Source organism: Lissotriton helveticus, chromosome 11 (genome assembly GCF_964261635.1).
Source record: "Lissotriton helveticus chromosome 11, aLisHel1.1, whole genome shotgun sequence".
NCBI lineage: Eukaryota > Metazoa > Chordata > Amphibia > Caudata > Salamandridae > Lissotriton > Lissotriton helveticus.
In genome coordinates, this window is record NC_136072.1 from 81,474,191 (window position 1) to 81,494,130 (window position 19,940).

Below are 19,940 nucleotides of genomic sequence, written 5' to 3' on the forward strand. Positions count from 1 at the left end.
ACTTCTGTACATGATTATACCCTATTGCCATGGCCGGACTGGCCATAACAGGCACCAGGCAATCCCCCGGTGCGCCGCACGGGTGGGCGCCAGTTTTGGGCCCCTGGGGCCGTTTTTGTTAAAGGCCCGTTTTTGCAGCATAGGCCCTGTGCCAAATTCGGCTGAAAACCGCCCCCGCCAAAGAGCTCGGCGGCAACTCCAACCCCCCCCCCCCCCCCCCCCCCCCCGGCCCTGCCTATTGCTGTTTTAAATTTTTCGCTACGGGGCTGAAAAAGCCATGGAGTACTAAAGAGTTCAGCATGATATTTCCTGGGTGGGGGAGTATGCACACGCTTGAGTTCTGAGATCTGTGCAAGCTCAGGAAAGAGATCTCAAATAGGGCCACCTGAGGGGAATGAAAAATGGAGAGTTTTTGACAGGTCACAAAGGAATGAAACACATATATTAACATATTTTTGCAAAAAGTGTTTAAAACGCAGTGCTAAAATAATGACATTTGGGAAAGTAGAAAAGAAAAAAAGCGTGTCTTGTTTCAATGTTATTGTTTTGATTATTTTATTTTCAGTTTTGAGAGAAAAACATATCAAAGTAAACAGTGATACAGTTACTACGGGCAAATAGATGGCATATAACTTGCAGTTGTGTCAATGTGCAAAACGTCCAGTTCATGATATCATTGCTTCCACACAATCCTCATCCAGTGGTAATTATCTATTCTTCACCATAGAGCTCCGCGTACCCCCAGCCCCTTCGCATCAGTTGCTACCCACATTGGGCACAGCATGTCAGATTGCCTAACCATAGAGTACCCAATCAGGGCCTACTGGCCTGCTATCCTCATAGGTCAAGTCCACCACCAGTTATCAGTGACAGGGCACGGTCAGTCTTGCACTTTCTCATCAGCAGCAGGCGTGACCCGTGTCCCAACAAGGGCAGCAGTCCTCCATGGCTAGTTTCTCGGCTGCGGGCTCAACTTCCAATGCCGCTGTCATTCTGTGCATGATATTCTCCGACTCTGGGCAATCGTCCTCCAGGCTCTCATCAGTGCAAACCGCTTTTATGCACCTCAAATCTACCCATGATCATTCCACCTGGTCCCCGGCCACTGTCTGTATCTTAGGCCCAACGGTGGACATCTAGCGGTTAGCCACTAGTCACTTGGCCGTAGGAGCCCCAGATGTGAAAACGTATATTGCATCCTACCCTGCTTGAGGCACGCAATAAGGTTCAGCAGTCATAGTTTAGCCTCAGCCTCAAGGTGAATGGCGGTGTCCAGCTGCAAGCATCAAACCGCCTCTTGCCAAGGGAATAGAGCACTAGAGTGGTTTCTAAGTGCTGGCATTACACCACTATCCTTCACCGACAGAACAATGAAAATGGCATGACAGAGTCTGGCTTTAAAGCCCGTGAATGAACTTTGAGGAAAGATGAGATAGAATAAAATAATTCAGCACAACATTTGCAGAAATAACATCAATGGCTCCTCCCTGACATCTTTGACCTTCACTACTCTCATTCAGTTTACGCCCACCATTAAAATGGGCATTGGATTGAGAATGAATTGTCACCCAACATACTAAACATATAGAAGGAAATACCATGCTTTCAGCTGGGGAAACCCTTGTGATACTCTGCATCTTTGTGATCACTGTGTATTTCCTTTATCAGTAAATGTTGTGATTAATCATACATAATGAAGTTCTCAATCTCTGAAATATTGCTTTTAAATTCAGTTTTAAATTCAGTTCAAAGAAACTGATTGTGCCACTTTACTTGTTACATGGACCATCATTCACCATTGTAGTGGCAGCAGTGTAAGATATATCTTGACTAAGGTTTATCTTTAAAAAAAGAAATTGAGGCACGGAAGAAAAACAGGATTACAGAAAATTGTAAAATCAATTTAAATTCTCTTTTAAATTCATTATCATTTGCCATTCCACTAAAAGCTTATTCAAAACCTACACAATATATTCCCCTCTGAAATGTCTTCTTTGTAAAACAGCATAAATTCATCAAAAATCAAATATTAAACACACAAAGAACAGCTCAATCTGTTTAGCGCTGAAGGGATGTCTGAAGAGAATGGGATCCAGTGGAATGAATCCCTTCAGCCTCAGATATCCATTCAGCTGGTGATTTCTTTACTCTCTCCAAGGAGTGAGGATTTTCCAGAGCGCTTTCCTCAGTTTGGGGTTTCCCAGAATTAAGACAATGGGTTGTGCAGTTAAAAAAGCAAAAATAATAACCCAGCAGATAGACAACATTGAGACGTTTGTTGTACACAATATGAGAATCTCCGAAATTAAAAGTGAAATGCTGGTCAAAAGGAGGAACCCCATTATTTTGGCTGCCCTGTAATGAGCCTGCAGTTGGGGCTGGCCGAATCCTGATGCATTATTATTCATCCTCCGGGTGTGTCTGCAGAGGGAAATGAGGATGAGTGTCATGGAAGCAATGTCAAAGACAAGAGGTAAGCAAATACCAACAGATGGATAAAGGTATGACCATGACATATTCAGTGTATCATTGTTGGTAATCACGTTTGATGTTAGATTATCTGTTGATATCTCCAGGAATTCTTGATATGAACTCAAGTATGATAGGATACCGAGGGTGATGGACACCATGACAGACCCCAGGAGCATCCAGGGCACCATCTTCGAGATCATTATCTTCAGCCTGATGAAGAGGTGGTAGCTGAAGTCCGCAATTTTCACACAGTAGAAGATGCAGAGGCAGGCATTGGACCAACATGTGATGCTGCTAGAGTACATTCCAAATAAATAATCAACTCGAACATCAATATAAATATGATGAACTTCCAGTAGATGGATAATAACAAATTTACACTGATAAAATATGGTTCCAAATCCTAGAGACACCAAGATGAGATCGCAGGTATTCAACCTTCTTCCTTGAGCCCAGGTCAGGAGATAGAACACCAAAATGAATGCATTAGCGAGAATTCCAATCAAGGTCACTGCAATATTCACAATGTCTTTCATAAATAAATCCTCCATTTTCTATCTTTTTTTTATCCGTTCGCTCAGGGAATTCACACACAGCAATACGGGTCGCACCTGAGACTTCTTTAAGTTTCTTGTGCAGGGATCTTTTAAAAAGAGTCCTGAACCGACAGCTCCGCCTGGTTCAAGTTACCATTGATGTCTTTCTTGCATAATCCTGCATTCAGCTTTGCATTAATGCAAATCTGACACTTTCCATCCTCATTTCTCAACCACTTTTAAGATCAACAAAGCTATTTCTTTAATCCCCACTAGTCAAAATCTAGAATTTGAAGGTGTACATTAGATTTGCTTTCTTTGCACAAAACAACACATGGAATATAGTTGTTTTAAAACTGAAGTATTGCTAATTCTTTCCACCGTTCTCCATTAAATGGGTTTCTGACGAAAGTGTGCATTTAGTGATTCACTTTAATATTCATACATTGCTAATTATTTTTAAATGTTTTAATTAAAATAGAAAAGATAAAAAATATCTAATATACATCTTTTCTCTATCAAAGCAACTAATTATAAAGAAACTTCTTTGCTAACACCACTGCTAAATATCACCAGTGTTTTTCCCAAGGCACTAATGTGGTGAATTTATTTATTTACACTATTTTATTTTTAAATGGCTAAATATGTTGGTAAGTATCTTATTGAACCTTAATATTTGATGCCTTTGCATGAGATAGTTGTATGATGTTAGTAACTAGCAATAAAGAACTTTCATGATAGCGTGCTGTGCTGAAGAATGACATTTTGAGAGGGCTGTCCAAGCTGTGGTGGTGGAGGAGCCACAATCACATAGCTGTTACCTGAGGCTGAGCACATAGAGTAGAAGGTACACTTCACTGCAACAGATCTTCAATTCTAGTTGAAACTTTGTTTAAAAAGTTCTGATTTGTGTAATGTTATTATTTGATGTTTTGTGGTACACAGACATGGATTTCAGCCTATCTGCAAAAAGTTCGCATTTTCTTCATGATAAATTACAGCCAAAATCAGGGCGGAGTTTGGCCTCATTGAAAATGGCTTCTCCCTGAGGGCCAGGCTGCATTCCTGCGGAACTATTGCCACGCTGACTGCAACCACCTTTATTTGGAGGACCTTGAAAGGCCATGATGCCTGTAATGAAAAACAGATTAATGTCTGCCTCTCCCCCCCTTCCCACAGTCAGCTGGTGATAGTGTGGTCTATTTTGTTGTTGGGGCACTGCCGAGTGGAAGACATCGCTAGGGAAGGTGAGGGAGCTGTGGTCAGCACAAGCTGAGAATGGATGGAGCAAGGACAAAGAAACCACTGGTATGGGCATACTAGTAAACTACTGTGCTGTATATTATGTATTGAGAACTGAGGGGCATATTTACTAAGAAAAGCCAGAGCACAGAGCTGCACCAAATGTGGCAGCAGGGCGCTCCCACATTTCCAAAACGCAGAGATGGGCCATATTTATAGCAGTGCGGTGGACCCTTGTGTTTTCCCTAGCGCTGGTGCTAAAATTAGATGCCTAACGCAAACACAGGCACCCTTACACAATAGTACACGGGTACATGTGTTGCAGGGAATGATTGTTTATGTGCAGAAAGGTAACCCTTCTATAGCATGGTGTTAGTTTTTGGCACTGCCTCAGATTTCCATTGTAATGTAAATCCCTAGTCAATTATAAATGTATTAACATGGTAAATCTTTAGATATATACGTCTCTTAAGTACATTTCATTTCTGAACTCAGTGTAACGGTCAACAGAAAAAATTACAATGGTAATTTGTTCTAAATTAAATTTGTTCTAAAATGCCCACCCCTGCGCACCCAGCTCCGCTGGCCACCAGGTCTCGCACTTGATTCTGGGTCTTGTTATTATTATTGTTATTCATTACTGAAGTACTTGTGTAACAATTGCAACATCTGTAGCTATGAATGCTTGTGGTATACTGCTGATGTTTTGTAGTCATCTGCTCACATATCCTTGCCATCTGATATTATAATCAACTTCTGGAACCGCACCTACCTTTCGCTGTTGTTTAGTGCCTTCTACTTGTTGTTGGCTAGGCCACGGCAGCAGCTCTTTTTTTTTAGAAGCGCTTCAATGATCACAGCCCAAAAAGGTTTGTGATGTTTGTAATGAACGACCGATGAATGTCTGTGCCTCCTCCCCTTCCCACAGTTGGCTGGTGACAGTGGGGCCTATTTTGTTGCTCAGGCACTTCCGAGTGGGAGACATCGCCAGGGAAGGTGAGGGGCTGTGGTCAGAGCACTCTCAGGATGGAGGACGCAAGGACAAGAAAACCACTGGTATGGGGACACTAGTGAACTACTGAGCTGTACACTACCTACTGAGAACTGAGTCTTCAGACAGCCCTACCTACAAGAGAGGAGTCTGTGGGTACACCTCTTGACTATGCATTGTGCGTGGAGTAGATCAGAGGTGTAGTAATCTAACTGTGGACCTTGTCTTCTGCTACAGATGATGGACTGAGATGGCACTCCCCACTTCTGACTTGATTGCCCAGTGGTGCTGTCTAGGAATGATATACTGGTTGCTGGCCCTTTGTTCTTTAACATGTCAATACCTGTACTAGTGCACGTGCACCTGGGTGGTATCAGGGACTCCTGCATACTTTAAATTACACTGCTCATGAATGTTGCTTCTGCTGGAAAGTATTAGCAGACTCCTGCAACAGCCTATCTACCTGGTTGTGATAGCAACTTAGGGATGGAATTGTGGGCCATTACTGAAGTACTTGTGTAACAATTGCAACATCTGTAGCTATGAATGCTTGTGGTATACTGCTGATGTTTTTTAGTCATCTGCTCACATATCCATACCATCTCATAATATAATCAACTTCTGGAACCGCACCTACCTTTTGCTGTTGTTTAGGGCCTTCCCCTTGTTGTTGGCTAGGCCACTGCAGCAACTCCTTTTTTTTAGAAGCGCTTCAATGATCACAGCCCAAAAAGACTCTACAAAACTATCTAAAGTGACCCTATATGTTATCCTGTGGGAAATATTTACTGTAGGGCCATCAGTTGTGAAGATGAATGGCGAACTGTCAGCAATGTCTTCAGAATTTAAAGAGCTGGTGATGGAGCACTGGGCCATTCTTACCATTTCAATAGGCCTTTTTTAGTTGCCTGAGAGGTCAAAGGGTGTTAACATTAATCAAACAATTCAATTACGGCGCAGCCCATTTGGCAACAAAAAGAGGACCAGGAACTGATGGGTAAGGTAAATGGGTTTATTATAAATTCAAAGCCAAACTAATGTAAATGAATCTCAAGAATATATTGTAAAGATACAAAATCAACAATAGTAAACCAAAACGGCGAATAAAATTAAGTCTTAACAGAATAAGGCATACAGATATACATTGCAGCAATAAAATTGATAAGAAATTGAATTTGATTATCAGTGTACAGGTTTCAATCCTTCTGTCTATGTATGAATAAATATCTAAAGCCACCTAAACCAGTCCTAAAGTAAAGTTGGAAAATGGGGAAACCTAGTTAAATCAAGGAAAGCAGGAAAGTGTCATCATAGTGGAGACATCAGTAAAAGTTCCCCAGATCAAGCCAATGTATAGCATAAAGCCAAGTAAGGGATATATGAACAGAAAATCTGCACCTCTCCATGTCCAAAATGTATCTGCTCTGAAGACTAACAGTGTGATCACCAATTACACCGACAGAACATTTGAGAATTCCACTTCATTGAACCCATTAGTTTTCCACCTTCTCACAGTAGAAATAGGAAACTTCTCTTGATTTTCCCATCCAACGATTTGAACATCAGGACAACCTTGGATGTCTCCCTGCTCCTGATATGACATGAATAGGAGTACTGTCTTAGTTCATTAGCACCTCACATTGTTGCCATCATTGTCCTCTGGGACTTCACCATATCTAATACACAATATGCTTTTCACTAGCTATGAAACCACGTGAACACACCTGCAAAACATTAAGGACCAAATACTTAAGGCCTCTGGTTAAGCTAACTTAGTGTACAGTTAATGTCCTCTTTAATAGCATGATTGTATGTGCTCAAACTGTTACAGAATAAATGCAAAACATTAATAAATGAATACATGAGTTCATAAGAAATGCAATTTCAGTAAAAGTAGTATAACTACAAATACACAGATATAAGTGTGAATGAGAACTACAATTTATAACATTATAATGAAGACATTAGATCACACACTTATATAACTCCCTAGTTTCTTCAGTGAATGCACTCCAGCAGAATGTTTGGAGCTCCCCTTTACATTAGTAAGGTGAAGGCATGCATCAGCTATGTTGTTCTGATACATGTAAGTATCGCTCTTCTGTGACATATTGGGGTGGAGCTTAAATTGCGCATTTACACTTCTCACTGATATTACTACCTCTGTTCAATGTCTAGACAAGATCAAAAAAAGGACTGGAGATATTAAACTTCATCAACTTTCAGCACATGACTTAGGCCAAAAGACATGGGCCTTCCCCGCAGGATCACTAATGTTCAGGTTGTTTCTATAAGAGACAATGTCCAAATTCTTTGGATTTCAGAAGGATGCAGAGGGCCCACATTTAATAACGTTTCTTATTGAACGGCTACCTACCCTTCTGGGTGTTCAGTTGTCAGAACCTCTCGAATTTCAAAAGGGTCACGAGGTTCATTACCGCCAATCTCTGTTGCCCAATAGACCACACAACTTCATTGCTTGCTTTGCCATCAACATGTGAGAGCATTTGTGAGAGCGGCTAGGCAAAAAATGCCCCCTTTCAATATGAGGGTATAGACATTTACATTTCAGCTGATTACTCCACTGATGCTGCTATCAGTAGAAAGAGGTACCTGGCCCTCTGATCCAACTGAAAAGATTGACATTTAATGTGGCCTTCTAAGCACGGTCATGATGTTTGTCACATATGGAGCAGGAATAAGGAATCCTCATCACCCGAGAAGATGCAGGACTTCCTTCACTCTCTGGAATCACCATCTATGGGTGTGGCTGATGCCCCTGTCTGAATGCACTGGTGACAGATGTATGTCTATTGTCCCCTCATCAATGGTTCTCACATGAAGACATCCACCACCTTAATGCCATACAGACATCAATCTGACAGGCCAGATCGGTATAGGATTGTAGAATCCCTACATAAAGAAAGGGACAAATCGAGAACCCAGTTGGAAGAAACCCATAGCGATTGAAAATGTCATTTACTTCTTCTATGTTATATCTGTTCGCCTCTGAGAGTATCTATCTTAATAAATCTTTTGTTGTTCTCATATGCTGAGATATAGCAATTTGGAATGAACACAGTGAACGCTCCAGTTTAGATTTTTCTACTTCTATTATTTTTGTGCTCCCAAACTCCACTAATTCAATTCCTTGCCATATTCAGACGTTTCTATTTCTTTATAGAAAGTATGAAGAATTACACATCTGTAGAAATTTAAAAAAAATCTGCTGCCATTGCTTCTGCTTTTCTGATGACAAAAATCGAGTTGATACATTTGCAGCCATAATTGTGCTGGCTTATTACTCGTTTAGTGTCCACTAGTTTCATTATAGTTTTCTTTACTCCCAGTAGTTCCTATTCCATTTTACAAAATTCTAGAAACAACTGTTCACAACCAAATATTATCAGGCAGATTCATCCACATTCGTTCAGTATCACCAACCCATGTATATCTGATTTCATAAACAACTGTTGCCATTATTCTCTCAAGCCCTTGGGAATTACCTTGACAAAGGTTTATATTAGAATTTTTTTTTAAATTGAGGCATGGAAGAAACAACAGGATTACAGAAAACTGTAAAATCAATTTAAATTCTCTATAAAATTCATTATCATTTGCCATTCCATTAAAAGCTTATTCAAAACCTACACAATATATTCCCCTCAGAAATTTCATCTTTGTAAAACAGCATAAATTCTTCAAATATCAAATATTAAACACACAAAGAACAGATCGATCTGTTTAGCGTTGAAGGGATGTCTGAAGAGAATGTGATCCAGTGGAATGAATCCCTTCAGCCTGAGCGATCCATTCAGCTGGTGATTTCTTTACTGTCTCCAAGGAGTGAGGAATTTCCAGAGCGCTTTCCTCAGTTTGGGATTTCCCAGAATTAAGACAATGGGTTGTGTAGTTAAAAAAGCAAAAATAATAACCCAGCAGATAGAAACCATTAATACGTTTGTTGTACACATTGTGAGAATCTGTGAAATTAAAAGTGAAATGTTGGTCAAAAGGAGGAAGCCCATCATTTTGGCTGCCCTGTAATGAGTCTGCAGCTGGGGCTGGCTGAAGCCTGATGCATTATTATTCATCCTCCGGGTGTGTCTGCAGAGGGAAATGAGGATGAGTTGCATAGAAGCAATGTCAAGTACAAGAGGTAAGCAGATGCCAAGAGCAACCCTTGCATATTGGTATGATTTTGCCATATTCAGTGCATTATTGTTGATAGTCACGTTAGATATTAGAATAGCTGTTGAATTCTCAAGGGATTCTTCATATGAACTCAAGTATGATGGGATACCAAGGGCGATGGACCCCATGACAGATCCCATGAGCATCCAGGGCACCATCTTCGAGATCCTGATCTTCAGCCAGAAGAAGAGGTGGTGGTTGAAGTCCACAATCTTTACACAGTAGAAGATGCAGAGGCAGGCAGTGAACCAAGACGTGGTGCTGCTAGAGTATACGTCAATGAAAAAAACGAATTGAGGATTCACATAGATTACTTGAAAGCCCAGTAGACGGAAACAAACTGAACTACACTGATAAAATATGGATCCAAATCCGAGAGACACTAAGATGAGATCGCAGGTATTCAACCTTCTTCCTTGAGCCCAGGCCAGGAGAAGGAACACCACAATGAATGCATTAGCGAGAATTCCAATCAAGTTCAGTGTAATATTCAGAACATTTATCATAAATGAATCCTCCATTTTCTGTCCTTTTGTTATCCGTTCGCTCAGGGAATTCACACACAGCAATACTGGTCGCACCTGAGGCTTCTCTAAGTTTCCTGTGCAGGGATCTTTTAAAAAGAGTCCTGAACCGACAGCTCCACCTGGTTCAAATTACCACTGATGTTTTTCTTGCATAATCCTGCATTCAGCTTTGCATTAATGCAAATCTGACAGACTTTCCATCCTCATTCCTCAACTAATTTTAAGATCAACAAAGCTATTTCTTTAATCCCTAATAGTCAAAATCTAGAATTTAAAGGTGCATATTAGATTTGCTTTCTTTGTCACAAAACAACACATTGAATATAGTTGTTTTAAAACTGAAGTAATTGCTACTTCTTTCCACTGTTCTCCATTAAATAGGTTTCTGACGGAAGTGTGTGTTTACTGATTCACTTTAATATTCTTACATTGCTCTTTATTTTTAAATGTTTTAATTAAAATATACAAAATAAAAAATATCTAATATACATCTTTTCTCTATCAAAACAACTCATTATAAAGAAACATCTTTGCTAACACTACTGCTAAATATTACCAGTGTTTTTCCCATGGCACTAATGTGGTGAATTTATTTATTTTAACTATTTTATTTTTAAATGGCTAAAGATGTCGGTACGCATCCCATTGAACGTTAATATTTGATGCATTTGCATGAGATAGTTGTGTGATGTTAGTAACTGTCAATAAAGAACTTTCAAGATAGCGTGCTGTGCTGGAGAACGAAATTTTGAGTGGGCTGTCCAAGATGTGGTGGTGGAGGTGCCACACTCACATAGCTTTTACCTGAGGCTGAGCACTTAGAAGGTACACTTCACTGCAACAGACCTTCAATTCTAGTTGAAAGTTTCTTTTAAAAAGTTCAGATTTTTATAATGTTATTATTTGATGTTTTGTGATATACAGATTTGTATTTCAGCCCATCTGCAAAAATTTAGAATTTTCTTCATGATCAATAAAAAAATCAGGGAGGAGCTTGGCCTCATTGAAAATGGCTTCTCCCTGAGGGCCAGGCTGCTTTACTGCAGAGCTAATGCCACGCTGCTCTATGGCGCCTGACCGCAACCACCTTTATTTGGAGGACCTTGAAAGGACATGATGCCTGTAATGAACAACAGATGAATGTCTAGCCCTCCTCCTCTTCCCACAGTCAGCTGGTGATAGTGGGGCCTATTATCTGGTCGGAGCACTGTCGAGTGGGAGGCATCGCCAGGGAAGGGGAGGGGGCTGTGGTCAGCGCACGCTGAGGATGGAGGGAGCAAGGACAAGGAAACCACTGGTATGGGCACACAAGCGAACTACTGTGCTGTATACTATGTACTGAGAACTGAGGTGCATATTTACTACGAAAAGCCAGAGCAGCGCCAAATGTGGCAGTGGTGCGCTCCCACATTTCCAAAACACAGAGATGTGCCATATTTACAGAAATACGGTGGACCCCTGTTTTTTCCCTAGCGCTGGTGCTAAAATTAGATGCCTAACGCCAACAGAGGCACCCTTACACCATAGTGCAAGGGTACTTGTATTGCAGGGAATGCTTGCTTATGTGCAGAAAGGTGTCCCTTCTGGGAAACAACCTTTACAACACAGTCTTTACATTGCACTACCTTTACATAGCAGTCATTACATCACATCATCCTTCACATAGCATGTCATTATAACGCAGCCATTACATTGCATGTTACTACAATGCATGTCATTACAATGCATGTCACTACAACGCATGCATTACATCGCAAGTCATTACAACGCATACCATTACAACGCATAATACCCTTACACTATCCAACACTTACCCTACGGTTGCACTCACTTTAGTTAGAATAGTAATTATTACCCCTATAGTATCTAACACTTACCTTAAATACAATGTAATGGTATGCATTGTAATGGTATGCATTGTAAAGGTATAATGCAATGTAATGGAATGCGTTGTAAAGGTTGTTTCTGAAAATGCGATGTAATGACATGCTATGTAAAAGAATGTGTTGTAAAGGTTGTTGCGATATAAAAACTGCATTGTAAAGGCATGCATTGTAAATGTATGCGTTGTAACGCCATTGTACATAAACAATCAATAATGGTGACTGGTTACTTCTATGATTTCTGCAGCACAACAAAGAAGTAGCAAATATTCACTACTATGCATGATGTTTATGGGCAGGAAGGGACACATTCCTGCCCATAAACAATTATTAATGGCATTTTGCCTCTTCTATGTGTGCTTCAGAAAGCAGCACACATAGATAAAGCAATAATGAGGAGAAATAAATGCATTTCTCCTTGTGGCGCCAATCTAACACCTGCTATAGCATGGTGTTTGTTTTTGGCACTGCCTTACATTTCCACATCATTGCAGATTTTAGGCAGTGTCAAAAAGCGTTGGTTCTTGCGTTTGAACACCCACAGCAACACTCATTGCATGCCCTTTTCATGCAGACAACTAAGTGAAAGGATGCCTCCTTTTCAAGGTGATTCAGAAAAGGGGGTGGTGATGGACAGAGCATCTGAGTTAAACAGAACACTCATACCCAGTCAAAAGATCAGGGCTTGATCCATCACCGTTTTTTAGCTCACTGCACCATCCCGGCTCCGAACCTGGCTACATGCAAATTAGTCTGTCCCTGGCCCAGTGCATCATGGGAACAGGGCAGACCAAACTACCAAGCCAATTCTTTACTGGAAAGGAAACAAGCTTCTGGGGACCGGTTTCTGGCATTGCAGCCGTCTTCGGCCCGGCTTGCTTGAATCCTGATGGTGCAGTGAGCAAGGGACTCATGTCTGAGCATACCCTGACACTCCTATAGTGGCCGAAACGATTCAGAAAAGGGGGTGGTGATGGACAGAGCATCTGAGTTAAACAGACCACTCATACCCAGTCAAAAGATCAGGGCTTGATTCATCACCGTTTTTTAGCTCACTGCACCATCCCAGTTCAGAACCTGGCTACATGCAAATTAGTCTGTCCCTGGCCCAGTGCATCATGGGAACAGGGCAGACCAAACTACCAAGCCAATTCTTTTCTGAATCGTTTTGGCCACTATAGGAGTGGCAGGGTATGCTCAGATGTGAGTCCCTTGCTCACCGCACTATTAGGATTCAAGCAAGCCGGGCCGAAGACGGCTGCAATGCCAGAAACCGGTCCCCGGAAGCTTGTTTCCTTTCCAGTAAAGAATTGGCTTGGTAGTTTGGTTTGCCCTGTTCCCATGATGCACTGGGCCAGGGACAGACTAATTTGCATGTAGCCAGGTTCTGAACTGGGATGGTGCAGTGAGCTAAAAAACGGTGATGGATCAAGCCCTGATATTTTGACTGGGTATGAGTGTTCTATTTAACTCAGATGCTCTGTCCATCACCACCCCTTTTTCTGAATCGTTTTGGCCACTATAGGAGTGGCAGGGTATGCTCAGATGTGAGTCCCTTGCTCACTGCACCATTAGGATTCAAGCAAGCCGGGTCGAAGACGGCTGCAATGCCAGAAACCGGTCCCCAGAAGCTTGTTTCCTTTCCAGTAAAGAGTTGGCTTGGTAGTTTGGTCTGCCCTGTTCCCATGATGCACTGGGCCAGGGACAGACTAATTTGCATGTAGCCAGGTTCTGAACTGGGATGGTGCAGTGAGCTAAAAAACGGTGATGGATAAAGCCCTGATCTTTTGACTGGGTATGAGTGTTCTGTTTAACTCAGATGCTCTGTCCATCACCACCCCCTTTTCAGAATCCTTTACAAGGTGGCGTCAAGCCACAAAAGGTGGCTTAATGCCAATTTTACATATAGAGAAGGGCATAGCCTCACCAGAACAACACTAGAAAGTGATGCTCTGGTGTCCCTATCCCCTTGTAAATATAACCCTGAGTCTTCAGACAACACTACCTACAGGAGAGGAGTCTGTGCGCACACCGTTAACTATGCATTGTGCATGGAGTCCTGCCAGTGGAACAGGGGGAGTCTAGACTTCTTCTCTTGAACCGAATTTTTGTCCAGATGGAGTTGAATTTCTCACACATAGCCACTGAGTTTAACCACTAATGCATAGAGGGTTAGCATATTAGAATGAGACCCACTGGAGGGAGCGAGCAGAACAAGTGGGAGAAGGCTATAATATAATATAATAGAGATTGAGTTGCAGCATGTCATAGATGCAAGATGTCATAAGGACCAGTGCTTTCTGAACATATTGGCATCATACGTTTTGACCTTGCAAGAACAAAGCAACATAATGAAGCAATAAGATGCCTCCCCGTAGAGGAGAGGTTTATAACTGGCCAAGGTGTCGTTAGAGTCCAGGTGAACTGGGTTCTCTGAACTGCAACTAGAGAAGATTGGTCCCATTTAACAACGCGGTACAGGCGGCGATATACGCTGGCTTTTCCCACTGGAGCAGCCAAAACTTTATTCATGGCTAAACTCGCACACCACGGATAGCAGGATGACCCATTACCCGCCTATTAAACACTGTGTTTGGCGTGGGTGATTAATGCCGCACGGACCTATTTGTTACATTGTAGCAGAGCAGCAGCTTCAGCTGCGAGCAAATGACCCAGCCCCTAAACCTGCCGGAAGCAGCGCGCTGTCACTGCTGGTTTCAGTCACAGTATGGTGCATTATAGCAGGGCCTCGGCTTGACAGCTGAGGAAGCACTATCATTCATGATTTTGCATTTCAGTATGGTGTTCAGACCACCACACTGAAATTCATCAACCTAACGCCTGATGCGTGCTACTTGGCAGGAGTGCAAATAGTCTTATTATTCCTCAGTTGGGCAAAATAGCCATATGGCATGACATCTCCTCTGCAGTGGGATTTACCAGCCATAGTAGCATGTACCGCCTAGACACGTCTATGACAGCAATCAAACTATGCATACTGCGACAATGAAAATAGACAAATGTTACAACTTTTGATAAGTGGTTGACAGAATTATCAAGAATGTAAAACTGTGAAAGACTCATAAGAACGAGCATTAACCAGAAAACTTTAATCAGATAGGGAACCACTATTGATGAATAAAATACTTGAAAGAAGATTCCTTGTATGGGTTCCCTAATGGACCATACATACATTGCTATCTGTGGAACAGTAGCAACACCAGATAAGTACTGCTCAATTTGAGAAACCCATGGATGGCTCACCATTGCTCGGCTCCACCCTAATTAATGAATACTAACTTGTACATTGTGTTTACTGATCACCAGACGATTCTGGATTGACATGTGTTTCTGAACTCGCTTAGTCAACATTTTATCTTTTTTGTCTTATCTGGTTTCATGATATTTGTACTGTAACTATTTTTGTAACTCTTAACAAGCAATATCATATGTTGCAAAAAAGTCAAAGTCAACAAATAACACATTATAAAGGCAACAGGGTGTACTTGAAATTGATACAACAATTGCAGACACCAGACAGGATTGGTATGGAATTGTTAAGATATTATATTTAAATGAAGACTAAATCTTCTGGAAGAGACATGTTTATCCAAACATGATAAAAACAGTGCATTTGCCGTTTCCTTATAGAGGGTGTGAAAGTGATAGATTTATGTTTATACTTTGCTTGTTTTCTAGTAGATTGGAGCACTTAGCATGATGTGTTATTAATATCTAGCTGGGATTCTTAGGCTTCTTGTTTGAACTAGTCTTTTTAGGGCTATTTCTTTGAACTTTTAAAGGATTTATATAGATACAAATATAATAAAATCTACCTCTAGCCTGGGTTTTTACCAAGGTAACGGATTTCATGTCATTTAAATTTTCCTCACCTCACTCTCAAAAGTATTTTAGCAGCACCATGGTCACTGGTTTTGCTCTTAAAGCATGAGCTTTTGACTGATGACGAAAGGAAGTAACTTGAATTTCTTTTGAATATGAACATAACATAATCCCCCTTTCTCTTTATCTACCACATTAGGATAATACTTACCATCTAAACCATGGGTACTCACAAACATATGCACAGGGGCCAAAAAGAATGATTTCTGGTGTAACCAAGGGCTGCACTGATACCATCTAGCCCTGATCTCTTGACTGGGTGAGAGTATTCTGCTTAATTCAGAGACTCTGTCCCTCACCACCCCTTGTTGTAAATAATTTTGTCCACCCTAAGCGTGGAAGGGTATACTCAGACATGAGTCCCTTGCTCATTGCACCATCAGGATTCAAGCAAGCCGGGCCGAAGACGGCTGTAATGCCAGAAACCGGTCCCCGGAAGCTTGTTTCCTTCCCAGTGTAAGAATTGGCTTTTGTAGTTTGGTTTGCTCTGTTCCCATCATGCACTGGGACAGGAACAGACTAATTTGCATACAGCCAGGTTCTGAAACTGGGATGGTGCAATGAGCTAAAAAACGGTGTTGGATCTAGCCCTGATCTCTTGACTGGGTGAGAGTATTCTGCTTAATTCAGAGACTCTGTCCCTCACCACCCCTTGTTGTAAATAATTTTGTCCACCCTAAGCGTGGAAGGGTATACTCAGACATGAGTCCCTTGCTCATTGCACCATCAGGATTCAAGCAAGCCGGGCCGAAGACGGCTGTAATGCCAGAAACCGGTCCCCGGAAGCTTGTTTCCTTCCCAGTGTAAGAATTGGCTTTTGTAGTTTGGTTTGCTCTGTGCCCATCATGCACTGGGACAGGAACAGACTAATTTGCATACAGCCAGGTTCTGAAACTGGGATGGTGCAATGAGCTAAAAAACGGTGTTGGATCTAGCCCTGATCTCTTGACTGGGTGAGAGTATTCTGCTTAATTCAGAGACTCTGTCCCTCACCACCCCTTGTTGTAAATAATTTTGTCCACCCTAAGCGTGGAAGGGTATACTCAGACATGAGTCCCTTGCTCATTGCACCATCAGGATTCAAGCAAGCCGGGCCGAAGACGGCTGTAATGCCAGAAACCGGTCCCCGGAAGCTTGTTTCCTTCCCAGTGTAAGAATTGGCTTTTGTAGTTTGGTTTGCTCTGTTCCCATCATGCACTGGGACAGGAACAGACTAATTTGCATACAGCCAGGTTCTGAAACTGGGATGGTGCAATGAGCTAAAAAACGGTGTTGGATCTAGCCCTGATCTCTTGACTGGGTGAGAGTATTCTGCTTAATTCAGAGACTCTGTCCCTCAGCACCCCTTGTTGTAAATAACTGATACCAGCAGGGTCGCGGTAGGGGATCTGGGTGGGTCAGGGATTGCGTAAGGAGGTCTACAAAAATGTTAAATAAACGGGCAAGCATTTGTTTGCGGGTTGATATATGACTGCACGTTTAGTTAGCATTTATTTCTGAAGTCCTGTCTGCCCAGGCGCTAAGAGTGTTGCAGAGAGAGTCTGACATCCGCAAGCATAACGATACAATATGTAAATTTCAGAATGAATGAAAAACACGCTGACCATGGAATTTTCCAGAGAGATGCAGCTGGACAGTAAATTATGAAGGAGTAAGTTTCGATTCTATCTATCTCCCAAGGCTACTCTGCCTTTGTCCGCCACAAGACAAGTGAGAGAAGGCTTACATCGCATTAGAAAGGTATGCGTTAATAAGAACCATGCTCATTAGTGTGGCAAAACCCAGCTCGGAAGAAACATAACCTAGTAAAGGCAATTTCTCGGAAATAGCAAAAAATTTGTTTCGATGTAAATCTAAAATGGCGCCTACACACAAAATTGCGCAGCAAATGCTGACTTAATTAAAACAATACAATAACATAATTTTTATTCTAACAAGTGGCGGACTCCTGCAGCACCACCATGCTGCATGATTCTCTCTTCCACACAGGACTAGTGACAGTGATCTGAGCTTCAGCTGAGGAACCATTCCTCCAGCCGCTGCGGTCCATAGTTCACACTGCTGGCCCACTAGTAGCATATCATTTACAGGCCTGTGGTACAATTAATTTCATTCTACGGGTAACTTATAAGTAAATTAAGTGTGCCAATTGAGAGTAAGCCGATTTTCTCCAGGTTTAGAGGTCAGAGGACAAGCGGTTTAGCAATGCCTACCAGAGGTAAAGTGTATATCCGTTACCCTATGTTCAGAGTAAAGGTGATTTGTTTACAGAGCAGGAGGCACTCTACATTTTTTGGGTGAACATAAAGAACCAGGAATTAATATATTTGTCATAAACAATTTCGGACGCAAATACAAAATACAAAGGGGTACCTTGCTCATTAAACTTTTACACGGCAGTATGCAATGAGAGACAAAACAAGAAAGAGTTTTTCATTTTGAGCTACTGGGAGGAGGTGTGTAATGCTCTCTGAGATCATCAATATTAAGATTCAGGTAAGTCTTTACCTTGTGTTTTTTGGGGACCTGGAACAGCCAGAGTAAATTAAACAAAAAAGTACGTCCGTACATGATTCTCCTGGCCCGGAGGGACTTCTGTAGGAGGCGGCTCAGGAACCTGCCACCCGCGTATATTGAGTGGTTGGGGTCAGTCACAAACAACTTGAAAATGGATGCAATAGATCTGGAGAGGAGAAGATATGAGTTTTGGCTCCTATTGGTTAAATGGTTAGAAAGAAAGGGTGATTGGAAGGATAAGATTCTGATGAGCACTGGGAGTTGAGCTCTCTGTCCTATGATTATACCCTATTGCTGTTTTTAATGCTTCAATACGGGGCTGAAAAAGCCATGGACTACCGAAGAGATCTGCATATCTCTCAGGTGTGGAGTCTGCACCCCCTCGAGATCTGAGATCAGGGGGCGCTCAGGAAAGAGATCTCAAAGAGGGCAACCTGAGGGGAATGGGGACACTTTAAAAAAAATAAGTTTTTACCAGGTCAAAAGGGAATGAAACACATATATTACCATATTTCTTGCCAAAAGCGTTTAAAGCACACTGCTAAAATAATAACCTTTGGAAAGGTAGATAAGAAAAAAAAGCGGGTCTTGTTTAAATGTTATTGTTTTAAAAAAAAATGTTTTTTTGAATTTTTGCAAGAAAAACATATCAAAGTAAACAGCGATACTGTCTCTACAGGAAAATTGATGGCATGTAACTTGTAGCTGTGTTAGAGCACCAAAGGTACAGTTCATGTTATCCACGCTTCCAAACATGAGTGCACAATCCCCCCTCAATGGTTATTAGCTATTCTTCATCGTAGAGCTCCACATACCCCCAGCCCCCTTTGCATCAGTTGCTACCCACATTGAGCCAGATCGCCACCCCACTGAGTACCAATCAGGACCTTTCTATCCTCATTGGCCAAGTCCGCCACCAATCAGCAGCGGCTGGGCACTGTCAGTCTTGCACTGACTCCTCACAGCAGGCGCGACCCCATCCCAGCAAAGGGGGCAGTCCACCCTGGCTAGTTTTCTAGGCTGAGGACTCATCTTCCAATGCCTCTGTCCTTCCATGCAGCATGTTCTTCCACTCTCTGCAATCCTCCTCCCGGCCCTCATCAGTGGAAACCTCTTTCATGCACCTCAAAGCGACCCATGATCATTCCACCTGGTCCCTGGCCAATGTCTGTATCTTAGGCCCAAAGGGTGGACATCCAGCAGATAGTCACTCATCACTTGGCCAGTAGGAGCCCCAGATGTGAAAACGTATATCGCACCCTACCCACCTTGAGGCACGGAACAACGTCTAGCAGTCAGTGTTTAGACTCAGCCTCAAGGTGAATGGCATTGGCATGGCTTCAAGTGGGCCGGGTCCTGCCGGTGCTCAGCACCAGCCGTTCTAAACAACATGTGCTGGGACGGGTCCCTATCAGGCTCTCCGTTTTTGACCCTCACACTCAGGGTGAAAAAAAAATCTTGACTGCAACAGTATCACCCTTCATTGCCTTTGATGTAACTTTAAAGTGACTCTTTATAGTTCTTTCATAGTCTCATAAATTTCGAAATGGAAGCATTTGTAATATTATATATAATGAAGCGATAATCGGTGCAGGCGAGCACCGAGAGAGCGATGAAACTGAGGGTTGTCGTGATTGAGACCATACACCCCACTAGTATCGCCTCCAAATCGTCT

The 19,940-nt window shown here is 42.1% G+C and overlaps 2 protein-coding genes across 2 annotated transcripts in view; both read right to left on the reverse strand.

The window, feature by feature from the left end:
- LOC144790719 (taste receptor type 2 member 40-like) overlaps positions 1 to 6,117 on the reverse strand; it is a 28,949-nt gene extending 22,832 nt beyond the window's left edge. The window contains exon 1 of the mRNA XM_078665435.1: positions 5,879 to 6,117. Within this exon, the coding sequence (XP_078521561.1) occupies positions 5,879 to 6,117 (239 nt within the window). The remainder of the gene's footprint in view (positions 1 to 5,878) is intronic.
- Positions 6,118 to 7,953: 1,836 nt separating this feature from the next.
- LOC144790720 (taste receptor type 2 member 9-like) lies at positions 7,954 to 9,956 on the reverse strand. Its single transcript, XM_078665436.1, has 2 exons — positions 9,108 to 9,956; positions 7,954 to 7,977 (listed from the first exon to the last, which is right to left on the reverse strand). Exons 1-2 carry the CDS (start codon positions 9,954 to 9,956, stop codon positions 7,954 to 7,956), a joined length of 873 nt encoding a protein of 290 aa, XP_078521562.1.
- Between the last annotated feature and the right edge of the window lie 9,984 nt (positions 9,957 to 19,940).

Excerpts from the sequence above, each read along its gene's own strand:
- LOC144790720 (XM_078665436.1), bottom strand. The coding sequence starts at position 9,956 with ATGGAGGATTCATTTATGATAAATGTTCTGAATATTACACTGAACTTG. Across the intron at positions 7,978-9,107 it reads GAAATCCCAAACTGAGGAAA|GAAGTCCTGCATCTTCTCGG; the intron begins GCGCTCTGGAAA and ends CAGAGAGTGAAG.